The 25472-nt window shown below is 34.1% G+C and overlaps 3 protein-coding genes, 2 long non-coding RNA genes and 1 pseudogene across 5 annotated transcripts; all 6 read right to left on the reverse strand.

The window, feature by feature from the left end:
- Positions 1-212: 212 nt before the first annotated feature.
- LOC104711676 (aspartyl protease family protein 1) lies at positions 213-3302 on the reverse strand. The gene is given in 11 exon segments (XM_019230319.2): positions 213-600; positions 685-756; positions 831-891; positions 980-1067; positions 1200-1273; positions 1469-1610; positions 1739-1969; positions 2191-2354; positions 2357-2428; positions 2513-2654; positions 2818-3302. Coding segments are annotated over 11 exon segments (1689 nt in total). The 5' UTR covers positions 3261-3302; the 3' UTR covers positions 213-400.
- A 769-nt stretch (positions 3303-4071) lies between these two features.
- On the reverse strand, positions 4072-6779 carry LOC104711675 (aspartyl protease family protein 1). Its single transcript, XM_010428386.3, is given in 10 exon segments — positions 4072-4151; positions 4275-4341; positions 4439-4538; positions 4753-4826; positions 5040-5175; positions 5293-5523; positions 5768-6000; positions 6099-6240; positions 6351-6492; positions 6495-6779. Coding segments are annotated over 10 exon segments (1359 nt in total). The 5' UTR covers positions 6649-6779.
- A 483-nt stretch (positions 6780-7262) lies between these two features.
- On the reverse strand, positions 7263-8899 carry LOC104715545 (leucine-rich repeat receptor protein kinase EMS1-like; annotated as a pseudogene).
- A 3727-nt stretch (positions 8900-12626) lies between these two features.
- LOC147938919 (uncharacterized) lies at positions 12627-13328 on the reverse strand. The gene is made up of 2 exons (XR_015565392.1): positions 13133-13328; positions 12627-13046 (listed from the first exon to the last, which is right to left on the reverse strand). It is a non-coding gene; the product is annotated as an uncharacterized LOC147938919 (long non-coding RNA).
- Positions 13329-16301: 2973 nt separating this feature from the next.
- LOC104711678 (uncharacterized) lies at positions 16302-17678 on the reverse strand. The gene is made up of 3 exons (XR_755379.3): positions 17471-17678; positions 17033-17256; positions 16302-16655 (listed from the first exon to the last, which is right to left on the reverse strand). It is a non-coding gene; the product is annotated as an uncharacterized LOC104711678 (long non-coding RNA).
- A 125-nt stretch (positions 17679-17803) lies between these two features.
- Positions 17804-20992, reverse strand: LOC104715546 (subtilisin-like protease SBT4.2). The gene is made up of 10 exons (XM_087464047.1): positions 20816-20992; positions 20627-20721; positions 20464-20555; positions 20128-20374; positions 19556-20036; positions 19380-19474; positions 19071-19277; positions 18843-18951; positions 18519-18723; positions 17804-18437 (listed from the first exon to the last, which is right to left on the reverse strand). Exons 1-10 carry the CDS (start codon positions 20900-20902, stop codon positions 17911-17913), a joined length of 2145 nt encoding a protein of 714 aa, XP_087320173.1. The 5' UTR covers positions 20903-20992; the 3' UTR covers positions 17804-17910.
- Between the last annotated feature and the right edge of the window lie 4480 nt (positions 20993-25472).

Genomic DNA, 25472 nt, shown 5'->3' on the forward strand with positions numbered 1-25472 from the left:
GGAAGAGAGAGGAGGAATTATCCAACCAAAGCCCATGGATTGAGGAGGTGGATGGGGCATATAGATTCAGAAGGTACTTGAAGGTGTAGTTGCTAGCTGCATTGCCAAGACGAAGTTGTTTGCCCACAGATGGTTTCCTCTGCTATCATCTTTTGTGCAGAGATAGAATCATTTGCAAACAGACTATAGTGAAATAGGTCACAAAATGGTCAAACCAATGAACATTGTTTTTTGACATATTTGCAATTGCTTCAAGCACTTTGACATATCCAAAACATTTTTTTTTTAAAACACACATTGGTTACAACTCTCAAACCAATGAATGTTTGTGTTTTTGCTGATTATTATGAATAGAACATATAAAATGGTCAAAGCAACACAAAAAAATGGCTTCTGTGATTCAGAGGAAGGCCAAAAGAGGTACGAGAAGTAGGAATTGAGCAGCAAGAGGGATGATGAGATTGGCTGCACCGCCTGTGTCAGAGTTTCTGGTGGAGTTACGAGGGTCGACTGGGGGCGGTGTAGCAGAAGCAGCAGGAGGAGGAGCTTCGATCTCTGGTGGTGGAGGAGACTGAGATGCTAAGCTTTCATCTTCAAAACCTGCCATAAACACGAAACACGTCATTACCAATGCTTTGTTCCTAGATAGATATAGTCACTTCCTGTCCTGACTTAATCACTTACAATTAGACTGCTTCCAACCCAAAATCATCCGCTCGCGGTCAAATACAATGCGGTGGCCCGACATCAAGTTCTCTGCATTCGACACATACTCTCATTGTATACATATAAAAGTTGAGACCATCAGAATTGGTTAATGAGATACTTACGTCCGATAATGTTGAGATTAATGCTCTTGAGAATACCCTAGCAGTACATCGTAGTACCCTCCTGTTAGTCGTGTTCAAAACCAAAGAAACAAAATGTAAATAGATACATTAATACAAGAAATAAAGTAAAATTAAACACCATGGCAAACCTTGGACGGTGCTGGAAAAAACGGATTCTTGAGAGTCAATTTGGATCCTCCAACAAAAGTCATCTCTACGGGGGTTGTAACGTTTGGACTGCATGTGAAGAGGACGAGCATTAGAATTTAGATGTGGTATAGATTAGACCATCTTACTAGTAACTTAAAAGAACGTGCTACCAAATTGGGAAAGCATATATAACTACACTGATAAGAGTGCAAGCATGACCTCAAGTCGTAACAGAACTCAAACGGAAACTCAGGATAAACTGGGCGTCGTTCGTTATCCATAAGATCGTCAAACTGGAAAAGTAAAAGAAAGAACGTCATATGATGTAACAAACACAAGCTTCGAAGAAAGGCTTTCGTCTTAGAAATCTTCATTTCAATATCCACAAAAATTACAGATATATCATAACAGTACAAACTTTCTTTCTCCTAGGAAGAAAAGTTTCACACATATCTGGTATTAGAATATATGGTTAGTCTAATCCGCGCACTTAAAGCTTTGGTGAAAACACCATATGCTGGCTCCAATAAGAGAGTAAATGATGAGCCAGTGTCGAACAGTGCAAACAGGCTAACATCAACAAGATCTTCTCCCACTGATACTCCCGTCACATTCACACCATAGGCCGTACTAGTTTTCATTTTACATTAAAAAAATGTGAAAAAGAAAACGATGGGAGATAGAAACAGAAGTGTAGATAAATAGTACAACAAATTAGAAAACTTTAGGCGCTGTTAATCTGATATATATTGACTTACGTTGTTTTAACAAAAATTAAAGGAGTCTCCTCCTGGTCTGTGTAGCCTTGATCTCCGAAACTGATTCTTCCGACAATGCCAATGACACGCCCGAAACACATTGAGAAGGAGTTTGCCGTGATGTTATCTTTTGCTAGAAGGCTCGGAACAGAATAATCTTTCATACCAAGCCCGAGAACACCGTTCACAGCAATATTTCTCTGGAACACACCTGTCTGGTTCTGACCGCAACTGCACAACAAACACGGTTCAGTTCTTTGACATCTCCTTGGTTCTCAAACAGAGGACAATTGATGGAGCCGTACATGAGTTCTAAGAGATGCAATAGACATAGACTTTTTTACATGTCCGGAATCTCACTTCATTCAATAGGTTGCTTATTTTTCATGGCATTAACAGGTGCAAATGACGGTTTGTTTGAAAAAGACAAAGGCAAAGAATCAATTACTTACCCAAGCGTGACATTAGCTTTGACGGGCTTTAAATCCTCATCCTCTGTGACAAGATGCAATACATCCTGTAACAATGTCCCTGTAGTGACGGAGGTGCTAGAGTAGGGAATCTGATAAGGGCAAATACTTGTAGGAGAAGAACATCCTCTTGATCCAAGACAACGCTACGCTTGTCACTGCATCTAATGCTTGAACTTGTAGAAGATGCATTGGGACTGTATAGATTGAGTGGTAGACTCTATGTCAAAGAAGAGAAACGAAATGAGTCACGGAAAAAATAGTCTGAAGAAAATGTCTAACTGGTTCGGGAACGGAAAGGTACCTTTGAAAATCCAGCATCTTCCAAGTCGCGGATGCAAGTAGTACCGCAATTGCAAGGCAACCAAAACAAATCGCTGCCAGTGTCCAGAGCCACCAAGAACCAAGTAGCTGGTGTTCCCACAGAGACATTGGCGTAATGCAGGCTGAAACCACATGGAAACAAACAAAAAAAATTCAACAGGCAATGGAGTCGAGCATTAGACATTCATACCATAAAGCTTTACTATATTCACCAATACCACAAATTATGTTAGCATTAAAAGAAGAAAACGAATTATTGTGAATGAAGAGGAGAAGGGCAATTACAATCCCATAAAATCAACTGCAACTGTGAGGTTTCTCTCCACGGAAGTGAGGGGGGATTCTTCGTTGTAAGAGGCAAGACCTCGACCTCTGATGAAGCGATCACGGTGGGCCAAAACCTTGAAATACTCCAAACTTCCCTTATCCGGAACTAGATCGCTAAACCCAAGATTATGCTTGACAGCATCAGAGAAAATGTGGTGAACTTCGAAGCTGAACTTCCCAGCACTCTCACATTGCTGCAGCCCCCAACACGCCACTAACACAGACAATAGCACAAACACTTGGCGTGCAACGGCCATGACTTTACTCCTCTCCGATGTTTTTTCCAAATAAAACAAATCACTCTCCTTTTTATACCTTCTCAGTCTCAGATAACGAAACATGCTGAGAGAAGAACATTTGATCCTCCGAGGTAATACTTGTTTAATCGGAGTAGTAGCCATTATCTTGTATCTTCGTCTTCTTCCCTGAAACTGAAGGTTGACAAAGGCAGAGTCTCTTAGCCGGAGGGAGACGACTTCTTGAATTAGCCGTTAGAATAGTCAACTCTCTTTTTTTTTTTTTTTTTTTTTTACTTTCTTCTTTTTTTCGACAAATAGTCAACTTTTTCTTATTGTGGAAAAGCCCCTCTAGTCTTGGTATTTTTCAGTTAACTCCTCCTATATGTTCTAATCAACGAACAGTGTCTTCGTATGCCCAGCATTGCAGTTGTCTGGAGTCGGTTTATCCGGTCAATGTCAAAATGAAAGTATACAAAAATACCCTTTTTATTACCAGTCTGTTTCATTTCAATCACATTGGACCCAAGCAGCAAGAGTCATTAACAAATCTCCTAACAAGTTTGACAATTGCTCCATGCACTCACTTTTGACAACAATAACATACATTGTAACAGGGAAATAAGCTTACTGAGCATTGTTTTGCTCATCAATCGAGGTTTATTATTATATGAACATAATAAAGGCCAAAAGAGGTAGGAGAAGTAGGAGTTCAGCTGCAAGAGGGGTGAGGTTGGTTGCACCGCCTGTGCCAGGGTTTCTGGTGGAGTTACGAGGATCGATCAGGGGTGGTGTAGCAGAAGTACCAGGAGGAGAAAGAGTCGGTGGTGGAGTGGATACACTTGGTGGAGGAGCTTCGACCTCTGGTGGTGGAGTTGTAGATTCCAAGCTTTCATCTTCAAAACCTGCCATTAACACAAAACACTTCATTATCAATGCTTTGTTCCTAGGTATATACAGTCACTTACTGATTTTATCACTTACAATTAGACCGCTTCCAACCCAAAATCATTCTCTCCCGGTCGAATACAATGCGGTAGCCTGACATCAAGTTCTCTGAAAGCACCCAAATGTGAAAATGCATTCAGCACATACTCTTTTTTTTTTTTTTTTTCTCTCTGCTTCAATTATAAGCATTGAATGCGTTGCCGCGTAAAACTCAGGTTTGGGAATACTTACGTCCGATAATGTTAAGCTTGAAATCCACGCTCTTCAGGATAGCCAAGCAGTACATGGCGGAATCGTCCTGTTTATTAGGTTGAATACAAAAGGCAAATGTATATGAATACGCTAATCCATGAAACTTTGTGAAACTGAAGGAAAGAAAAACACCAATATCTTGCCTCATTCCACACTGTGAAAAGCGGATCTCTCAAAGTCATTTGGGATCCTCCAGCAAAAGTCATATTTACTCTGGGGAATTTAAAGCTTGTAGTATTTGGACTGCATGCAAAGAGAAATAACATCAGAACGCATATGTGAAACAGAGACATGCTATTTTACAGATTACTTAGCTAGTTAACTATATTACATACACTACTGTTCTCTTCGACATTCAATGTTCCCCGTTTTTCTTATTTTATAGGCGTTATTCGTTAGAAGTCCAACACATTTTACTAAAATGGGTAAAATCATATGACAAGAGTGCATGCATGACCTTGTTTCGTAACAGAACTCAAATGGAATCTCAGGATCAATCGGGCGTCGCTTGTCCTTGACATTATCGTGAAACTACAAAAGTAAACGAATGAAAGGTCATGTAATGTAACAAACGCAAGCTTGGAGTAATGACGCCCACTGAAAGATTACAGATACGAGAAATCTAATGATTTAACGGCACAAAGTTTCTAGAAGAATAAATACTTCGCTTAGATACGGTATTAGTACAATGAATCTGGCCAGACAGCATTGAAGTAGATAATTAGTCTGATCTAAGGCACTTACAGCTTTGGTAATAAGACCATATGCTGGCTCCAGTAAATGTGTAAATGATGTGCCAGTGTCGAAGAGAGCTAGCATCTGAACCCCGAGAACATCTCCCCCCACTGATACTTGGGTCACATTCACAGCATATGTCGGACTATTTTTCATTTGGGATAAAGAAAATCACAGAAGACAGAAACAGAATCGTTATAGATAATAACAAGTTGACAAATATTTTAAGCCTTGTAAAATCAAATTGGAATTGACAACGTACTTAGCTTTAATAGGAACTAGTGGTGTCTCTAGCTGGTCCGTGTAGCCTCTGTCACCAAAGCTGATTCTTCCGATAAAGTCAACAATATTCCCGAAACACATTGAGAAAGAGTTTGCAGTGATATTTGCTTTTGCCAGTACACTCGGAACTGAGTAATCTTTCATACCAAGCCCAAGAAGACCATTCACAGCCACACTTCTCCGATACAAACCTGTCTGATTCTGACCGCAGCTGCATCACAAACCCATGTGAGTTCCAAGAGAGGCAAAAAAAAAACCTTTACTTTTAATTTTTTTTTCCGTGACCAGCTTTCAAACTAAGTTCAATCTCATCGTACCAATATGTAGATTGCTTGACGGATTATTTCACGGCTTTTAACACGAAATGAACATATATCTTTAGAGGTTAAAATAGCGGGCAGAACGGTTTTTGTTAAGAAAAGACATATAATAAGGAAAAGAAAGTGATTAATTACCCAAGCGTGATATTAGCTTTGACAGGCTCTAAACCCTCGTCCTCTGTGACCAAATGCAATACATCCTGTAACAATGTCCCTGTAGTGACGGTGGTGCTAGAGTAAGGAATCTGATAAGGGCAAATACTTGTAGGAGAAGAACATCCTCCTGATCCAAAACAACGCTTGTCACTGCATCTAATGCTTGAACTTGTAGAAGATGCATTGGGACTGTATAGATTGAGTGGTAGACTCTGTGTCAAAGAAGAGATAGTTAGGGACTAAATAGGTTAAAAATGAGACTATATATATATATGAAAAAAGGTATTTGCTTTCGAGAGGAGTAAGGTACCTGTGAAAGTCCAACGTCCTCCAAGTCACGGATACAAGTGGAACCGCAATTGCAAGGCAACCAAAACAAATCGCTGCCAGTGTCAAGAGCCACCAGGAACCAAGTGGCTGGTGTTCCAACAGAGACATTGGCGTAATGTAGACTGAAGCCAAATGGATATACAAATCATATTCAACAAGCCAAGGAGTTAAGCATCAGCATCGATAAATATGGTTGCATTAAAGTTGAAAACGAAAAGAGAAGAGGCATTACGATCCTAGAAGGTCGATTGTAATCGTTCGGTTTCCCCGCATGAACGTGACAGGAGGTTCTTCATTGTTGGAGGCAAGACCTCGACCTCTGATCAACCGATCACGGTGGGCCAAAAGCTTGAAGTAGTCCAAACTTCCCTTTTCGGAACTAAATCGCCAAACCCAAGAGTTTGCTTGACCGTATCAGAGAACATGTGATGAACTTCGAAGCTGAACTTCCCAGAAGCCTCACATCTCTCGAAACCCCAACACATCACTAACACAGACAATAACACAAACACTTGGCGTGCAACGTCCATGACTTCAATCTCCGAGCTTTTCCGAGAAAACAAAAACACCTCCGGAACAAAACTCCGGTTGCTTTCTCAGATAACGGAATACAACGGGACAAATCCCGTATATGTAAGGAAACCACAAAAAAAGTCAAAAGCTTGACTAGTTCGCATTGTACCAGACATGCTGAGAGACGTTGATTTGATACTTGGAGTAAAAATACTTGTTTAATCGGAGTAGTAGCCATTATTTGCATCTTCGTCTTCTTTCCCTGAAGCTCAAGGTTGACAAATGCAGGGAGACGACTTCTGGACTTACTGTTATAAAAAGTCTCTAAAGTCAACTCTTTCTTTTTGCGGAAAAGTCCCTCTAGTCTTCGTATTTTCCACTTTACTCCTTCTATATGTTCTATCTTCTAAGGGCATCTTTAAAGGGAAAACAGTTTTGGGTGTTCTTACAATATAAATATTGTGAAAATAATGTAATATCATTAGTTAAGAACTTTTGTTAAAAAGTTAGTTATTGGAAGAATATGGTTAAGATCATAAGATTTAATAATATAATAATCAATTTTTATTGTACATTTGATACATAAATATTGAAATTACACAAGAGCTAAAACTAGGAAATTTGTTTTGTATCATAAGCTGCAATTGTAACGAGAGGGTGTGTATGTTGTCTCAAGGAAACCATGGTGTAAGAAAGCTAACCCTCTTGCCGCTCCAACTGCGATCTTGAGGCGTTTGGACCAGTCTAGTAACTCTAGTATCCCAGTTTGGTTCCTTAACCAGTGGTCCAAGCTACCATTTACCATGTACTCATACACAAGAAGCTTCTCTTCACTGAAAGAGCAGTATCCAAGCAAAGACACCAGATTCGGATGCTTCACTTTCCCTAGAGTCTCCATTTCTGCCATGAATTCACGGTTCCCCTGAGTCTTGGCTTCGCTTAGCTTCTTGACCGCTACTGTTTTCCCACCGGGTAAACAAGTTTTGTAAACTGTCCCAAAACCACCATCTCCTATAATGTTCTTCTTACAGAAGTGATCTGTTCCCTCCACAATATCTCCCAGACTCACCTTGAGAAGTGGCTGCTCGAACATGGCCACATTGATGCTTAATGGCTCTCTTGATCTGCTTCCACTTAAGAAATAGAGATTTTGATCAACAAAACCTTTTAACCTGGTTTCTTCCATTCCCTCTGGATCATCTCTATGCTTCACTCTCTTTGACATAACCCATTTGCATAGAGAGAAAACAAACACAGAGATGATGATCATACCCCCAAGAATGAGCCCTGCAAGTCCCCAAGCACTCATCAACTTAGTTCCATCGATCTTGCAATCTGATCCAATTACTCTGCCACACAACTCTTTGTTCCCTGAAAACAATGCCTTGGAAGGATCCTAGCAAACACCATCTCTCGGCACCTCTCCTCCTAGATTATTCTTGGCTAGATTCAAGAACACCAGATTAGGCAATCCACAGATCTTTGTTGGTATCTCTCCAGATAACCAGTTCTCAGAAGCATCAAAGTACTCAAGCTGCATAAGGTTACCAAGATCTTGTTATTAGTAAGAACCAACTCTATAAGAGAAGAACATCCAACGAAGACTTCCTCAATGGTTCTTGAAAGAAAGTTCCCAGAGAGATCAATCTCCTCTAACGAACCTGAACCACAAACCTCCCTAGGAATCGAACCAGTTAACAAGTTGCTAGCTAGACTGAGATGCTTTAACATTGGACAATCTTCAATCTCACGAGGGATTTCTCCTGTAAACCTATTGTTAGCCAACAGAAGTGAGTCCATTTCCTTCCATTTACCAATCCAAGAAGGCAACGAACCCGAAAACTGAAATAGCATTGTGAAACACCTATATCACTGTAAAGTCTATGACTAGGTTCCAGAAAAGAGACTTGTACCTTAGATTGGGGAATCAATTGTTTTGTGCAGTATGGTTCTCTCTCTGATGAAATTGATTCCTTGACACCAACCACTTTTATTTCATGAATCTCCTCTACGATCTGTTGAGAGTCCTCTTCACACATAATCAAGATCTCTCATCTCTATATCATATCACACAAGCAAAGTTTTCAAATCAAATCACCATCCATCGATGAAAAGAATCCAGATCAACGATAACCCAGAAAAAAAAATCAATTCGCCATCGGAAGGAGACGAGTCACGATTACCTGAACCAGAGTCGTCGTCGGTGGAGGTGATGAGTAACGGTTCGAATAGTCGGAGGTCACCAAAAATTAAATCATTCTCCTCCATTTTCAACTGAATTTTGGGACAAATTTCTTCCGATTTTACAAGGAGTTTGTCACGATATCGAAGAAATGAAAAAATGAAACGATCTCTCGGTTGCAAAAAAAATTGTTTCCAATGAGATAACGCCACGTCACACAAGAACAAGCTCAAAAACTGTTCTGGAATAAGATCCATAAACCTGTTCTAAGTCCACTATTACAATATTTTCTTTTTAAAAAGGCCTTAGAACACCCTAAAAGTTATGCCGATAAAGATGGCCTAACTAACTAATCAAAGAACTTTGTCTTCGTATGCGCGAAAGTTTACAAAATCACCCTTAAACAAATCTTCTAATATGCTCCATGCACTTTGACAATTACAGTAAAACCTCTACAAATTAATAAGTCTGAACCACGAAATTTTATTAATTTATTGAAGTTTTAATTTATCGATAAATACATTTTTTTTATTTTTATAGTTTCGAATATTGTATCTTATACTTTTGTTATAATTTACATTTTATAGAATTTTATTAATTTATAATTTCGGCTATCCTAATATGATGGATGTCAATAATTTACTAGATTATCCAGGTCATAATTGTGAGAACTAAGATCAATTCTCTCCTTTCGAAGTGATTTAAGTATGAAGAAGCTTATCACCGTTAAAAGTTCCAAACTGAATTGAGAGTGTTTGAGTGCTAGAATTATACTGTATTGCTTGAGCTAAAAATTGTTCGATCCTTTACAAACACTCCCCCCTCTACTTATTTATACAGACCAATTTATTACCCCATTTAATGCGTAATTGTTAAGACATGATTTTCGCGTCCTAATTAATCCTCTTTAATGCGGGAATCTTTGACCGAGCACGAGCTGCGAGCTAACTAACGCGACGCCTCTCCGCGCTCTCTTCTTTTCTCCGGGCCTGATGGGTCAACCAATAATACGCCCTTGGCCCATTAGTCGTGCCCAGCCCAGGCCCTTTGCCTGTTTCCCGAGATGTCGAATCGTGGGTACAACAATAATGATTAATATATAGAAGTTCAGAGTTTAGAAAAAATTATTGTTACTATACTTGATGATAAAGTCCAAGAATATATTGCGATATCTTTAGAATCAATTATACATAAGAAAGCAACTATCACATCTAGGACGCTCCACAACTTTTGGATACAATGTGAGAAAACACAAAAAGATATTGATGCAATGAGAAAGATTATAGATGAGCTCCAACAAGAATGCAAATTCAAGAATTGGCAAAAAACAATAGAGTCATATTTCACTAAATTTTCTTATATATCTATATATACATTTTTGAAGTACATTTTGTGTTTTACCCTTTGTTTTGTAAGATATTACATAATTAATCATTTGACAATTTGAATAAATAAGAAAGAAATTGAGGTTAGTATTATCAAACTGTACCCCTAGACGACTCGTTAATTAGGTGAGACTTCTGACAAATTTTTATACAGTGTTTGGGCAAGGAAATTTACTTTATACCCCTTTGTCATTAATTCTTTCTTTTCTTCTTCTTTTTGTTAAACCAACGACCGAGAAAAAACGACGAAGACTGTTGGGGAAAGAAACAACCTTCTTCGTTATTTCTGATTTGATTTTATGATTGAGAGAAATAGTTGTTAGTGTGGTGATTCCAATTTTGTTTCCTTGAAGGCTAAGACCAAGATTCAACAGTGGTTTCCAATCCCATCAATGATTTCTAAATTTCAGTGGTGATTTTCAAATCCGACGAAAACATGCAATGAGAACGGACGATGGTTGTATGTGTACATTTTGGTTGGAGATTATGATGGCGATGAAGGAGGTATGTGTGTTGTTAAATTTGTGTGCCTAGGTTGAAGCCTACATCATCGGATGTGGCGGCGGTTGAGGTGAGGCGAGTTGTGTGTTGTGGAAGTGAGCACCACTGATGTTGTGGGGTTGACGGTGCCTGGACAGATCCGGGAGGAGGAATTCTTGCGGGAGACAGTTACTCTGACTGCTCCACTCAGTGACATGAATAAGAGATAAATATTAATTTATCGAATATTTAAATAATTTAGCATGTTAAATTTTAATTTATCAACTTAGCATGTTAATATAAATATTATCTAGATAACAACTATCTTATCAATGTTAAATATTAATATTAATTTATTAAATATTAATTTATCAAATATTAAATAATTTATCATGGTAAATTTCAATTTATCAAGTATTGAATAACTTAGCATATTAACTTAGCATGTTAATATTAATATTATCTAGATAACAACTATCTTATCCATGATAACTATAAGTTTATCACATTATTGTTAAACATATCACGATATACTTTGATGTAACACGATACATATGTACACTTATTTATATATATATTTTGTTATCATATTAACTGAATACATAATTTAATTATATGCTTTTACTTATGTATTTCGTGAACATTTTCGTCAAACTTATCACGATATAAAAGGACTTAACACGATATATTTATAAACTTATTTGTATATATATTGTTATCGTGTTAATCCAATAAATAATCATCTAACCATAATATATTCTTATTAAAGCATTAAAATTTCATTAAAATTAAAATATAAGGATGTCAATATGTAATCTTATCCTCATATCATACTATTTAGCATGATAAATAAATAGTTATACATTAAAATTGCAAAATGTTTTTACTATATCATATAATGATTAGTGTTTAGTGTTGGCAATCTCAGATGAATAGTATTATTGGCCGGAACAGTGTTATTGATCGGTGGTTTATGAATCATATCATGGACTTTATAAAGAGATAACATAATTTTATGTTCAATGGTATTTTTGTAGTTACATGAAAAAGAGAAGGATAAGTAAGGAAAAAAAAAACAAACAGAAGAGAGAGAACTAAATATGAAGAGGGGGTATTGAATTAGAATTTTAAAAGATTCTTGTTTTTTATTAAAATCTTCTGTTATTCAATTTGTGATTTTTAAATCACTATCCAAATCCAGTGTTATTGAATTTAGAATTTTCTTAAAATCAGTCAAAGTAACTTAGAATATTTTGTTATTCAATCATAGATTTATAAAAATCTTATAAAATCCACTGTTATTCAAATACGAAACAATCTCACCTCCATATGTGTTATTCTGAAGGATTTGAAAAAAAAAAAAAAATCGAAGTTCTAAAGAAAAAAAAAAGGCATCGTCTTCCTTTGTTCTTTCACTCTCGGAAAAAGAAGGTTTCGTTTTATTCTTGTCATCTTCTCTCTTTCTTTCTCTCAGAAACAATAAGCAGAACAGAAAAGAACAGTTGGATAGCAATGTTGTTTCGTATGTGCCCCATGTGTATCAGTCTACTCAAATGCTTCCTTTGTCAAGAGATTCTTCGAACCAGCAGATGCAGCATAACAGATCCTATGGTCGTGGGAAAGATATGAAGAAATTAAACCAACAAAGACAGGCTGATACAATTGGGAGGGAAAAGCAAATGATCGGAGAGCTGCTTTACCCTCATGTGGAGAAACTCAAGCCCCAACTTGCTAAGAAAATTACGGGATGCTTTTGGAAATGGACAAGCCGAAGTTGCTTATTTTGCTGAAGTCACCAGAAGACTTAGCTGGAAAAGTCCATGAAGCGGTTGAAGTGCTGAAGTCATCGAAGACAAATCTGACCAGTTCAAACACTCTTCGTTCTGATTACTTGGCGACCGGCGTTTCTGGCCTTTCGGTTGCTACTACACAAACTCTCGTAGGATTATTTTGTTTGTTTGTTTTTTTTGGGTTAAATACATTTGGGTGAATGTTTTCAATTACTATGGTAATTGTGGAGAAAAAAAGGTTTCAAAATAAAACAAAACATAATATCGGAATCGAGATTGGTTTTTGAGAAACGAATTGATCCCCAGATTCCAGTTTTGAATCAATTGTGTCTTTTCATTGAAAAAACGTCTTCTGCAGAAGACAACTCTTCTGAAACGTCTTCGGACTAGGACCCTTCTTATGACCAGACTTTTGAGGAGTGATCCATTCCTGATCCTTTAACAACTCTTTCTTTGTCTCCTCCTCTCTCCCAGTTGTTGTGTTATCCTTCGGCTCAGTAGCGTTAGGCGACACTATTTTGTTCATTTCTCCTCTCTCTAGTCTGCTTGCCACAATTGATTAGTTCTGCAGTTTTCCTCTGCAATATTGAACATGTCTGAAAAATCATATTCTAAACATCTTCCATTGTGTTGTCCATTAAAACCATAATTATTAGACACATACATGACTTTTGTATTTGAGAAGTCGATGAACCTATTTGCCTTTGTGTGTGAATCTCTTAAAATCTTTCAATAAATCTCACAAAATCATAAACTACTTTGTTTTTTATAAAATAAAAATAATAACAAATTCACTTAAGTATCATACAATCTCATTGAAATCTCTCAAAATCCAAAATTTAATAAATCCTACAAAATCTTTTAAAATTCTAATTCAATACCCCCCTCGAAATAAGGAGGGCTACAGATTTAATTTTTTTTTTTCTTCTGGGGTTACAAATTAATATAGCCCTAGTTTTATAAACAAATAATACCAAATTTGGAAATAGTATATGTTTTCCTAAAATATCTTAACAAAATCAATTTCTGTTTTTTATTTTAATTAAAAGTTTTAAATGTTTTAGTGAAAAAAGAAACTATAATATCTTATGTTGATTATCCCTAAATTATCTCCACTTGATTACTATGTTCCTATAATGTTAAAACGACTAGATTAGGACATGCGGTACACCGCGGGGTAAAATTATTTATAACTAAAATATTTAAATTATGAGTTGTATTTGTTGGTTAAATATGTTATAATTATATAATAATTGTTAATTTTATGGTTTAAACTATATAATACCGCAATATAATTTATTTTTTTACATAATATTTATCTAATCAATTTAATTAGATATGTCTATTCTCTGATACCATAGTGTTAACAAAATAATGAAATGATGTTTTACCCGTGTAACACCGAATTAATGATAATTTTTAATTTATAAAAATATCGATAAAACCAGTCCTGCTATATAAACCATCCTGATATATTTTAACTCACACTATATCATCTTAATTTTTAATATTTATTGTGTATCTACGGTATAATATTTATCATATTTAACCTTTTAAAAATATTTAAAATTAAGAACCGGAATAAACCAAATAAAAGTTTTTAAAGTTTGAATGTCTGATAAATCAAGTTTTCTACTCATTCGTATTCAGAATCATTTTGGTCTCTTTTATAGTATGACTCTGAACCATTGCCCATTTTTTTTAGACGATATGGGATATTGTATCCGTATTTTTTTATTCATCTAATTGAGTAATATATGCTCGTTTTTAAAATTTTGTGTTACATAAGGAAAAAAATCACAATTTTTATTAACTAAATGTACTATAAAATAATTCAAGATAATTTAAAGAGAAATACCCTAGATTAGCACTAATCTAAGTTTTTCTTCCAAACTTAGCACACACTTTTAAATGTTCCAAAAATAGCATTTACATATATTAAGATATATAAATATATTGGAAAAATATCAAAATTATTGATGTTTTTGCAATTTCTCTACAGTCGTCGTCATTGTTCTCCATCGTCTCCGGTGAGTTGCGCCAATCTCTGACGGCTCCATCGCTCTGGTGAATTCTAATCTGTTGAATTCGAGATCGAGATCGACAACAATGGCTATTCCAAGGCCATCAATGACCCGATGATGCTCCTTACTAAGACACTAACGGTGGTGGTTCAATTGGAAATCGCACACAGGAACGTTGTGTGCGTCTTTAAACAAACTCTCGATCATATCCAGTCTGATTACTAGTCTCAATTTTGAATCAATTATTTGGTCTCCCATCTGCTTACAAGGAACGATTCGTTGAGCCGAGTGAGATGAAGATCAAATACTCGATCATCATCGGCGGTGAAAACTTTGGATGCAGATCGCCCCCTGAACACGCTCCGGTTTGTCTTGGTGCGACAGGAGCTAAAGTAGTGGTGGCTCAGCCTTACGTTAAACTCTTTTTCAGAAGCTCTATGGCAACAAGTGAGATTTATACGATGGATTTGGAGATTTGAGTTTGTAATGAGGGTAAAACAGGGGATGTTGGAGGTATTTACTTGTGCTATGAAAGCTGGAATGATTCCATCTATCAATTGTGTAGTGGAAATGGTGTATGAGATGAGGACTGTTAGTTGACTTTGGAATGGGATCGAATTGTGGAACAACTTGGGAAGCTTGACATTGATTATGGGAAATATGATGTTCTAAGACGTGAGCCACAATATAAACCTTAAGATCCTGGTGGTGGATTACATTTTCGTTTGGTTAAGATCAGATTCATTCTCTAGTCTGTGTCATTAGTATAAGTAAGACTAAGTAACAACTTGACTTACGCTAGATCTTCTAAAGTATTAGCTTTGTTGATAGACTTGCCTTCGAGTAGTTCAAGACAAGAATAATGCACTATCATCTCCTTTATCGTTTATTTTGTGCTCTTATTATTGTTATTCCACAATATCTCAAAATCTGCAAATCATATTTTAATACAGGAGAAATCAGTTACTCATATTTCTCACAAATATGCAAAAGAATACTATGTTCCTCTTAAACGACATGTTACTCATATTCTCTATTTTTAATCGTAAACGATTTGTTATGCATACTTTTTTTTTTATGAAAGCCATCATGAATTTTAAAAGATCATTCCTAAACATCATTCAATCTTTCCTGAATAATTTTCTTTGCATCCAACCTATATTAATGTTTATTGTTATACTTTCAATGAATAAACAGATTGGTTTATTTGGTACACTCTCTTAGAGAGTTTGTAAAACCTTCAGGTTCAAATCATGGCAGATGCCAAAGATTTTACCTTTTTATTTTTTATGAAAGCCATCATGAATTTTAAAGGATCCTTCCTGAATAATTTGTTTGCATCGAGCATCATGGTGTTTAACTTATATTAATATTTATTGTTATAATTACCACCAATAAACAACTTGGCTTATTGGTTACATTAACATTTTGTATAGATCCTAGCAAATCCCAAAGAGCTCACCTTTTATTTTTTTTATGAATGTCATCATGAATTTTAAATAATCTTCCTAAACATCATTCAACCCTTCCTAAATAATTTTGTTTGCAATGAGCCTAGTGTATAACAAGTTGTCTTATTGGTTACACTCTCTTAGATTTTTTGTTAAAGGCTTTGGGTTTGAATCCAAAGAGCTCATCTCTGGTTTTTTTTTTTTTTATGAAAGCCATCCTAAATATTAAAATATCATTTCTAAACATTATTCAATCTTTTCTGAATAGCTTATTCCTCTATATTAAAGGAACATTTTTTGTCAATGTCATCATGAGCTGTCAAGGTATCTTTCCTGAATTTCAGTGATCCTACATGAATTTTTAAGAAACTACCATTTTCTTCAATAACCATCGAATTTCACAAAATACACCATCCATAACATAACATTTGTAACATAACAGACCATCAAAAAGTTTGTGTGTTTGCGGTTGTAGACCTAATGAAACACCACCATGGGCCGTTGCAACACTACCATAATCTCTAGAGGCTACTTTCTTTTTGATGGGCAGAATGAGAGTTATTCCAAGTTCATCAAGCAACACAAGGTGACGTTCTGTTACGGGATTGTTCTATATGAAAGTGCTCATTGCATGTGCAACAAACAACGGTTTACTATAATCCCACGCTCTTACTATACATGTCAACAGATTATCACATAACCCACCAACAATCTGTAAAAAGAAAAGCACAAAAAAATTTTAGATCATGAAGAAACAGAAAATTATGGAGCCAAAGCTAAAATCTAGATCTTCTTTAGCTACGCAGGCCACAGTTCCTATGATTCTATTCCTTGACAAGAATATGACCCAACGATTAAGATAAAAAAAACAGTACAACAGCGTTATATTAATGATCAAAAGAGAACTATGTTTAGATCATTCGAAGCAAACAATCTTTATAATTTGTAAAAGCTATATCTTCAACTCTATCTCGTTAGCTACGTTGCTTATGATTCTGCAGCTTCAATAAGAGCCAAAAAAACTAATCTAGAGTCCAAACTATCCAATACTGAACAAGGAAGGTCTTAATGAGAATAGTATTTTTTTACCTTGCATAATGTGTTAGCTAAAAAAGCAATGATCACCAATCTTGTTCCAGCTAGACCATTCATATTTATCAGTATAGCGATTCACGTTCTGAGGAAGAAAAGGTTTATCAACAAAATTGAGAGATGATTTGGAAGCCTCTGCTTTGACTTCACCCCATTCCCAGAAACAATAGCATAGATTGATGAACTTAATTGCAGCCATTTATCTATCTCTGCCTCCATCTCTAAAATATCCATAAAAAAAGGATCAAGTTTATTATACACAGTCAATATGATACGTATACTCAGAGAGAAGAGATTAAATTCGAACATGGACTTTACAACGTAGTGCCAGGATTTTTACTTGAAATTGATCGAATGATCATATTTTGTGAAATCAGAGACGAAAGGAGAGATTTAATCAATGGATTTCATATAGCTTGTTATTACAGACGTTACCTTGCAAAGCCGGAGACTCGTCGGATCGATTCGGCGTCGAGGTGAAGCGTCAGAGAAGGAAGAAGAGAAAGAGAACTGATTCCGGCGAAAATGAAGCCAGAAGCTGATGTGGATAATTTCGCCGGAGATGAAACGTTCGAGACGGAGAAGCGATTTTGAAAGAGAACAATTTGATTTTGTGTATATAATTTTGTGCTAGTTTTGGAATATTTATGAATGGGTGCTAGTTTTGGACTAAAAACTTAAATTTGTGCTATTTATGAGAATATCCCTAATTTAAATATAAATTCAAATACAAATGAAATAGATATTTTTTATAAATCTTATCTATAATTAATTTTGAAATTTTTGGTAACTAATATTATAGATATTTTTAACATCAAACATTAAACGAACGCCAAACATCAAATAAATTTATTGAATTTGGGGGTTATGCCTAATTAAGTGTACAAAACAATAGGACTTCTCACATGGTATGAACCATCCGACCAGACCAGAGACGCAGACATAATACCAGAAATACCAGCAAGGCTCTTTCCAGAGATTGTAACGGTGTAAGACTTCTTCTCCCCCGGTGACTTGAAATAGAGAGTCTGTGGCTCAACCTTGATTCTGAGTTTGGGATTCCCAGACAATTTTGCCTTGTAAGTGGATCTTTTTTTCCCAACGTTGGTGACTGTTCTTGAAAATGTGATATCTGAAGTGGATGAGGCTGAAACTTTGGCTGTCATTGATGGGTAGTTGAGATTTCTCATGTTAATCTTAGATTTTTCAGAACAAGTAAAGGTTCTGCCCGCGAGAGTACTAATTCCTCGGGATGAGTAGTCCAAAGAGCAAAGCATGTTCAAGTAATCCTCTTTAGCTATTTCGTAAACAAGTCCTGGATCAGCTGCTACTGTAGGGTTAACAAATCCTGATCCATATGCAAACTCAGCTTCTGCATTTTTCGAAGCGTCCATTGCCCAAGCTGCAACAAAAACAAAAAACGATTCAAGCCACAAGTCACTTAAACTTTTTCTTCAGGGAAGAAATAGTTCGATGTTGATACCAGTAGTCATGATAGCTGATTTGACGGCAGAAGGTGACCAATTAGGATGAATTGTCTTGACATAAGCAGCTACACCTGCGACATGAGGGCAAGCCATAGATGTTCCGCTCATCATATAGTAATCCACACTTTGTCCTGGAAGTGCCGTTCGAGCCAATGGTGTATATGCCGCTAATATATTCACTCCTGGAGCTGTTATATCTGGCTGCATATATATATATATATATATATATATATTAGTTGTCAGGACACCGATCCAAATACCAAAAAATGCAAATTACACACAATGTTCTGTGAATTTTGTTTTAATCTTTTAATTAGTACCTTCATAATGTCGCTAAAGAGAGTGTTTGGACCACGGGAAGAGAAATTAGCAACTATGGGATGATAATCTTTAAATGTACCACTCTTCCTTATAGTTCCTTGCGGGTTTCTGTTTCACATCGAGAAGTTTTTTTTTTTTTTTTTTTTTTTTTTTTTTTTCACATCAAAAAGTTTCATAAACATCTTCAAAAAATCTAATCAAATAATGTTTATGGAAAAGTTTCTTACGGTGAAGAGAGAACGTAAGATCTGAAGGCTTCATAATTGGTATCATTTAAGGTTGAAACCGCAATAAGATTAAGAACAGGATCAACATTAGTTGCATGAAGGATAGTTCCAACTGCACCTGCGTCTTTTTGTTCCATAACATTATTTGGAACATCGCACACAACAATCTTTCCTTTTACCGTGTTCAGGCAACCGCTAGTGCACCTCCTACCAGAGAATGAATGCCAAATAAATGAAGATATATACATAAAAGTGAAAATTCTTGAGTCACAAGTTAGGTCGCTACAGAGTTCTTGAATCACAAGTTACCTTGCTAGCTCTTCTGGACACTTGCTTGAAGCAGTTTTCCCGTATGCCAAAGGATACTTCTTTCCTTTTAAGTCAAAGTCATTGATCGATCGTCCCTGAACGTCGATACATAATCACCATGAGTGAAGACAATATCACATTCATAAATCAACTAAAACAAGAGAAAACCTTCTTACCGGTATGGTTTTCCCTTCTCCGTTGACCACATTAGTAACAAACTTTCTATCAGAAGCTGCTGCCACCGATATGATCCACGGTGAAAGCTTAGACGTTGTTCCAAGTTTTGGACCTACGTTTCCGGCAGAAGCCGTGGTAACAATGCCTTTGAGCATCGCGTGAAACGATCCAATAGCGATAGGGTCAACATCGACTCTAGCAATAACTCCTCCAATAGAAATGGTTATAACATCGACTCCATCAGCAATAGCATCGTCAAATGCAGCTAAAATTGCATCGGCATTACAACCTGGTGGCTCGCAAACTCTGTAAATAGCAATTCTACCTAAAGGCACACCACCTCTTGCAGTTCCTTGTGCCACACCGTTCACACTCACTCCTTTTACTTTGTTTCCTGCGGCTGTTGAAGCCGTGTGTGACCCGTGGGGGTCATCGTCCCTAGCCGAGTTCTGCACATAGTGTCGTGCTCCAATCACCTTCCTGTAAAAGGAGGATTGATCTTTATCTTTTGATATTTTCTTGTCAAGCAAGAAAATTGGAAAAGAAAAAAAAAAGTGAAAATGTTACTAACTTGTTGCAGGTGAAATTAGTTCCTCCTGCGCAAGTTCCTTTCCATTTTTTTGGTATTGGGCCGAAGCCTTTATCCAAAAAACTCTTGGACTCAGGCCAGATTCCGCCGTCTATTACCCCAACTATTATATTGGTCTCAACATTAGGGACGTGCTTGCTCTTGTCACCAAGTCCCATGAACTCGTAAGATCTTGTGGTAAGAAGCTTATAAACCGTATTTGGAAAAACCGAAACCACACCGTCCATAACTTCGAATCACACATGAAAAACATTTTCAAATTAACCAACATGAACGAGTGTCTCATAATATTTTTATGATCATATAAAATTTACGCACCCATAAGTTTATCTCTTTCAGATTCAGTAAGTTTGGCTGCAAAACCATTGAAACTTCTTCCATAGCTTCTGACCAAAGACTCCTCAACGGAACTGCAGATCAAAAAGCGAAAAAATAATAACGTAAACAACAAGGAACAAGATTTGAGAATCTTTTATCAAACCTTGATTCGATAACTTCTTGAAGAATATTCTGATGGTGAGACATAGGAAAGTAAGAAGCATTTGAAGGAAGAGCTCCCATGTATGCAATATACACCTGCATGCGTCAAAATGTCACAAGTCACAACCCATAATGAGAGACCAATACAAGTTAAGAAAACGTAGATTAGTTCTTATGGATAACGACTTGCCTTTCTTTCATCTTTAGCTGTAGGAATTTGACAAAGGCTCATGAGAAGAACCGAAAAAAGACATAGAATCAAACCAAGGGAAGCCATTATCGAGATGTTCAATTGTTTGATTAGAATTCTCAATATGTGAAGTTGCTAGTACATATGGTTATCTATATTCGTGTTATCTTGACAATTAATGAATTATTTATGCTGTAGAGATTTATTTATAAAGTAACAATTCATTAATTGTCAAGATAATTAAATTATATATTTTTTGTAAATTTACAATCTATCAAACAATTCAATCTAAAATTTATAAAGTAACAATATAAAACAAATGTGAATAAATTTGATTGATAAGTGTTTTTATAGTTTCTGTTTTATTAATTTTTCATTAGTAGTATTAAAGATTAATATAATATCTATATTTGAGAAGTCCATTTTTATATCTCTATTTTGTAATGCTTTGTTTAATATAAAACCAACAAGTATAGAAAATGGGTTTAGTATTGTGGAGAACATGATTCATTCTTATCTTTCCACTAAATTATTCTCTTAAATATTTAAAATTTGGGTCAGCATCCTTTTTATTGTTAAAAATAGAGAAATAAGATAGTTGGAATTTTTCATATAGGATAATATTTACAATTTTTTCCTATTTTACTAATATAATAAGGAAATAGATCTTGGGTCTAATATAATTTGGAGGTAGTGTTCTTAAGAGCATGACCAACGGTGGAAACGCTGAGAGTTTCTCAAAAAAACAATAAAAATCATGTTTTAATTAATTAATTATATTTCTATTTTGTTTAATAAATAAATTAATAGAAAACTGACACATGTGTGAGAAACTGTCTCTTAAGTTTCTTCCAAGAAAAACATTCCTTTCTCTAATGCTTTTCTCATATTTATTATTATTTTAGTGAAGAGTATTTGTTTAATGTTGTTGGAGATAGACTTAGGGGGTTATTGGTTTGAGAGTTAAATAGAATCTTAATGATTTTAAAAGTTATGTAAAAGATGTTGTTATTCAATCAAGACTTTTTAAAACTCTTTAACAATTTGGTGTTATTAGTTGTGGATTTGTAAAAAGTTATCTAAAATCTTGATAAATCTAGTATTATTAGATTAAGAATTTTACTAGATGTGGACCCGCACGTATGTGCAGGGATACATTACCGGAATTATGTTTGTGTGAAATTTACATATTTGTAATGAAGAAGCGTTTGGTTGTTGTAGTATTTGTAGTGTATCTATAGTCTTTGTATAATACTAGGTTCTGAATCCATGCTATGCGTGGGTTTATTTGATTTATTTTGATAAAAATTATATATGATTGATGACGGTAATACAATATTATTTTACACAAAATTTTAAATTACTATTAAGGAAAAAATTAAATTTCATATACATAATTTTTCAAAATATAAAAATCAGTTGTGTTTTAAAATCAAATCTGATAAAAAAACCATGAATCTAACCCGACGTCCAGGCGAGGCGGATCAAACTGGTGACCTCACATATCTTAAACCATTTCTTTGGCCACCAAAAAAACGAAACAATTTTATAATCATAATATTATCTCCTTTTTCATATTTAATTGATGATTATCACCTATGTTTTCGTGTTTTTTATTTAATGTTTTCTTATTCTTCATATTTTTTCTTGTCATTTTCATCGTCAAATTTTATGGTAATTGTCATCGTTACTTTTACCGTCCAATTCTTTGTTATACTCTTCTTCTTGTGCTTCCTCGTCAACTTTTTCACATTCTTTCACTGAAAAAACTTTTTTTTTTAGACTACCACACAACTTATTAACCCATCAAACTCCAAGACCAAAATCATTTTTTCTCATCAAAATTGTGCAATTCATGAAAACCAGCATAGTCAACACATACACCCAATTATTGATAATTTCATCCATATATTTCTCAAACCAAAATCCTTACTTGCGAAGAGAAAGTAATATGAACTCATGTATAGTAAAAATAATATTTGTGCTTTTCGTCGACCCTTCTTCTTTAAACTCAAATAACATCAAATCAGGGTCTTGCGACGTCAATCCTTCTTTCTTAGACTTAAAAATAAATTTTTTACTGCAAAAGTATCAAATTATCTATAAAGTCATACACAAAAACATGTTTTACAGCTCATAAGAGATATAAAGCACAAATGGAGATAAGTAAGATATTTTCAAGATATTAAAAAATTTGATATATAATATTTAGTAATTCTTAAACTTTTGAATTTTTAAAAGAGCTTAAATATTTAAAATATTTCAAACTTTAGATGTAGTTTAATTATCTGTAACATTTTTTTTTAGAGTTATAATGACACTTTTACTTTTTATAGAGTTTAAATAGTTATAATATTTTAACATTTTTATGGAAGTATTTATAATATTTCTAAACATTCTATAAAAAATATTTAAACCTTTAAAAAATTTAATTTGCTAAAATAAATCAAATAACTTTTAAATTTGGAAACCTGATAAATAAGCATAAATCAAGCAAATACAAATATTTTGAAACCTTTTTAAAGCTAAAACTTTTAGATGTTTCAATATTTATAATATTTTAAACTTTTAAAAGGTTCGGATATAATATTTGAACCTTTTAAAAAGTTTCAATATTTATAATATTTTAAACTATTAAAATTTTTAAATTATAATATTTTAAAACTTTTTAAAAGCTAAGAGCTTTTAAAATTTTCAATATTTATAATATTTAAAGAATTTTATAATATTTTTTTGAAACTTTTTAAAGTTTTAGTTTGATCAAATAAAAAACAGGATCAAACCGAATAAAACTTTTTAACTTGGATGCCTGATAAATCAAGCTTTCCTGCTCATTCGTTGTTGGAAGCATATTAATCTTATTTATACTGGTTTGAACCATTGTCTAAAAATTTTCTAGCCAATGTGGGATATTGTACATAGTTTTTTTTTTATTTTCATAAATTTAAAATTTTCCTTTTTCTAAAAAATTCTGGAAATTTAGAAAATGTTAATGAATGACATGTCAAATCCTGATAGGTTGTTTAAAATAATTCTTAATATATAAAATTCTGCAAATTTTTTAAAATGTTAATTAGTGACATATTGAATCTCTATTGGTTGTTTAAAGCTTAGGTGGACAGCCTTAGAAACTTATAGCTCCTACTTTTATTTAGTATAACTAGGTTTTGAATCTCTATTGGTTGTTTTGAACTCACTCTGTTTCAAAATATAAGAAATGACCACTTTAAAAATGTTCAACCAATCATAAATAAAACTGCATAATAAAATATATTAAACTAATCTAAAAGTAGCATAGAAACTTGAAAACATCTTATATTATGAAACAAAAAAATCTTCTCTAAAACATCTTATATTATGAAATGCAGGAAGTATGTGATTGATGACAGTAATGAAATATTATCTTATAAAAATAAATTATATTAGTATTAAATAAAAATTTAAATTTCAGATACACAATTTTTAAAAATATAAAAATGAGTTGTGTTATACATTCAAATCAGATAAAAAAAATCATGAATTTAACTCGACGTCCAGGCAAGGCGAATCAAACTGATGACCTCACATATCCTAAACCATTTCTTTGACCACCAGAAAACGAAATAATTTTGTAATCTTGAATTTATCTCGTTTTCATATTTAATTGATCGCTACCACCTATGTTTTCGTGTTTTTTATTCAATATTTTTTTATTTTTCATATTCTTTCTTGTCATTTTCATTGTCAAATTTTATGGTAATTGTCATCGTTACTTTTATCCCGTTCTTTGTTATACTCTTCTTCTTTTTCTTCTTTTTCTTCTTCTTCCTCGTCAACTTTTTCACATTCTTTCAATGAAAAACATTTTTTTTAGACTACCATACAACTTGTTAACCCATCAAACTCCAAGACCAAAATCTTTTATTTTCTCATAAAATTTGTGCAATTCATAAAGACCTGCATAGTCAACACATGCATCCAATTATTGATAATTTCATCCATATACTTATTCGTTTAAGATCCACATGTATTGAAACTTCTCAAACCAAAATCTTTACTCGCACAGAAAGTAATATGAACACATGTATAGTTAAAATAATATTTGTGCTTTTCGTCGATCTTTCTTCTTTAAACTCAAATAACATCAACTCAAGGTCTTGCGATGTCAATTCTTCTTTCTTAGACTTAAAAATAAAAATTTTACTGCAAGAATATCATATCATATTTCTTTTATTTCTATAAATTGTAATTTTTTTTTCTAAAAATTCTTAATAATATAGATTACTACTATATTTCCAAAAATGTTAATTAGTGAAAGATCTAATTCTTATTGGTTGTTTTAAATCCTGTATGGACACCTTTAGGAGTTTATAGCTTCAACTTTTATTAGTATAGATATAATATTTTAAAATTTCTATGGAGGTTAAGTAATTATAATATTTTCAAACATTCTATGAAGTTTAAATATTTTTAATATTTGAAACTTTTAAAAGTTTCAATATCTATACTATTTTAAACTTTTAAAATTTATAAATTATAATTTTTTAGAAACCTTTTATAAGTTAATAAATTTTTAAAATTTAAAGATCATAAGATTTTGAAGTTTTAAAAGGTTTCAAAATATAATATTTGAACCTTTTAAAAAGTTCAATATTTATAATATTTTAAACTATTTTAA

The sequence above is a fragment of the Camelina sativa genome, chromosome 9 (assembly GCF_030686135.1).
Source record: "Camelina sativa cultivar CO46 ecotype springtype chromosome 9, ASM3068613v1".
Lineage (NCBI taxonomy): Eukaryota > Viridiplantae > Streptophyta > Magnoliopsida > Brassicales > Brassicaceae > Camelina > Camelina sativa.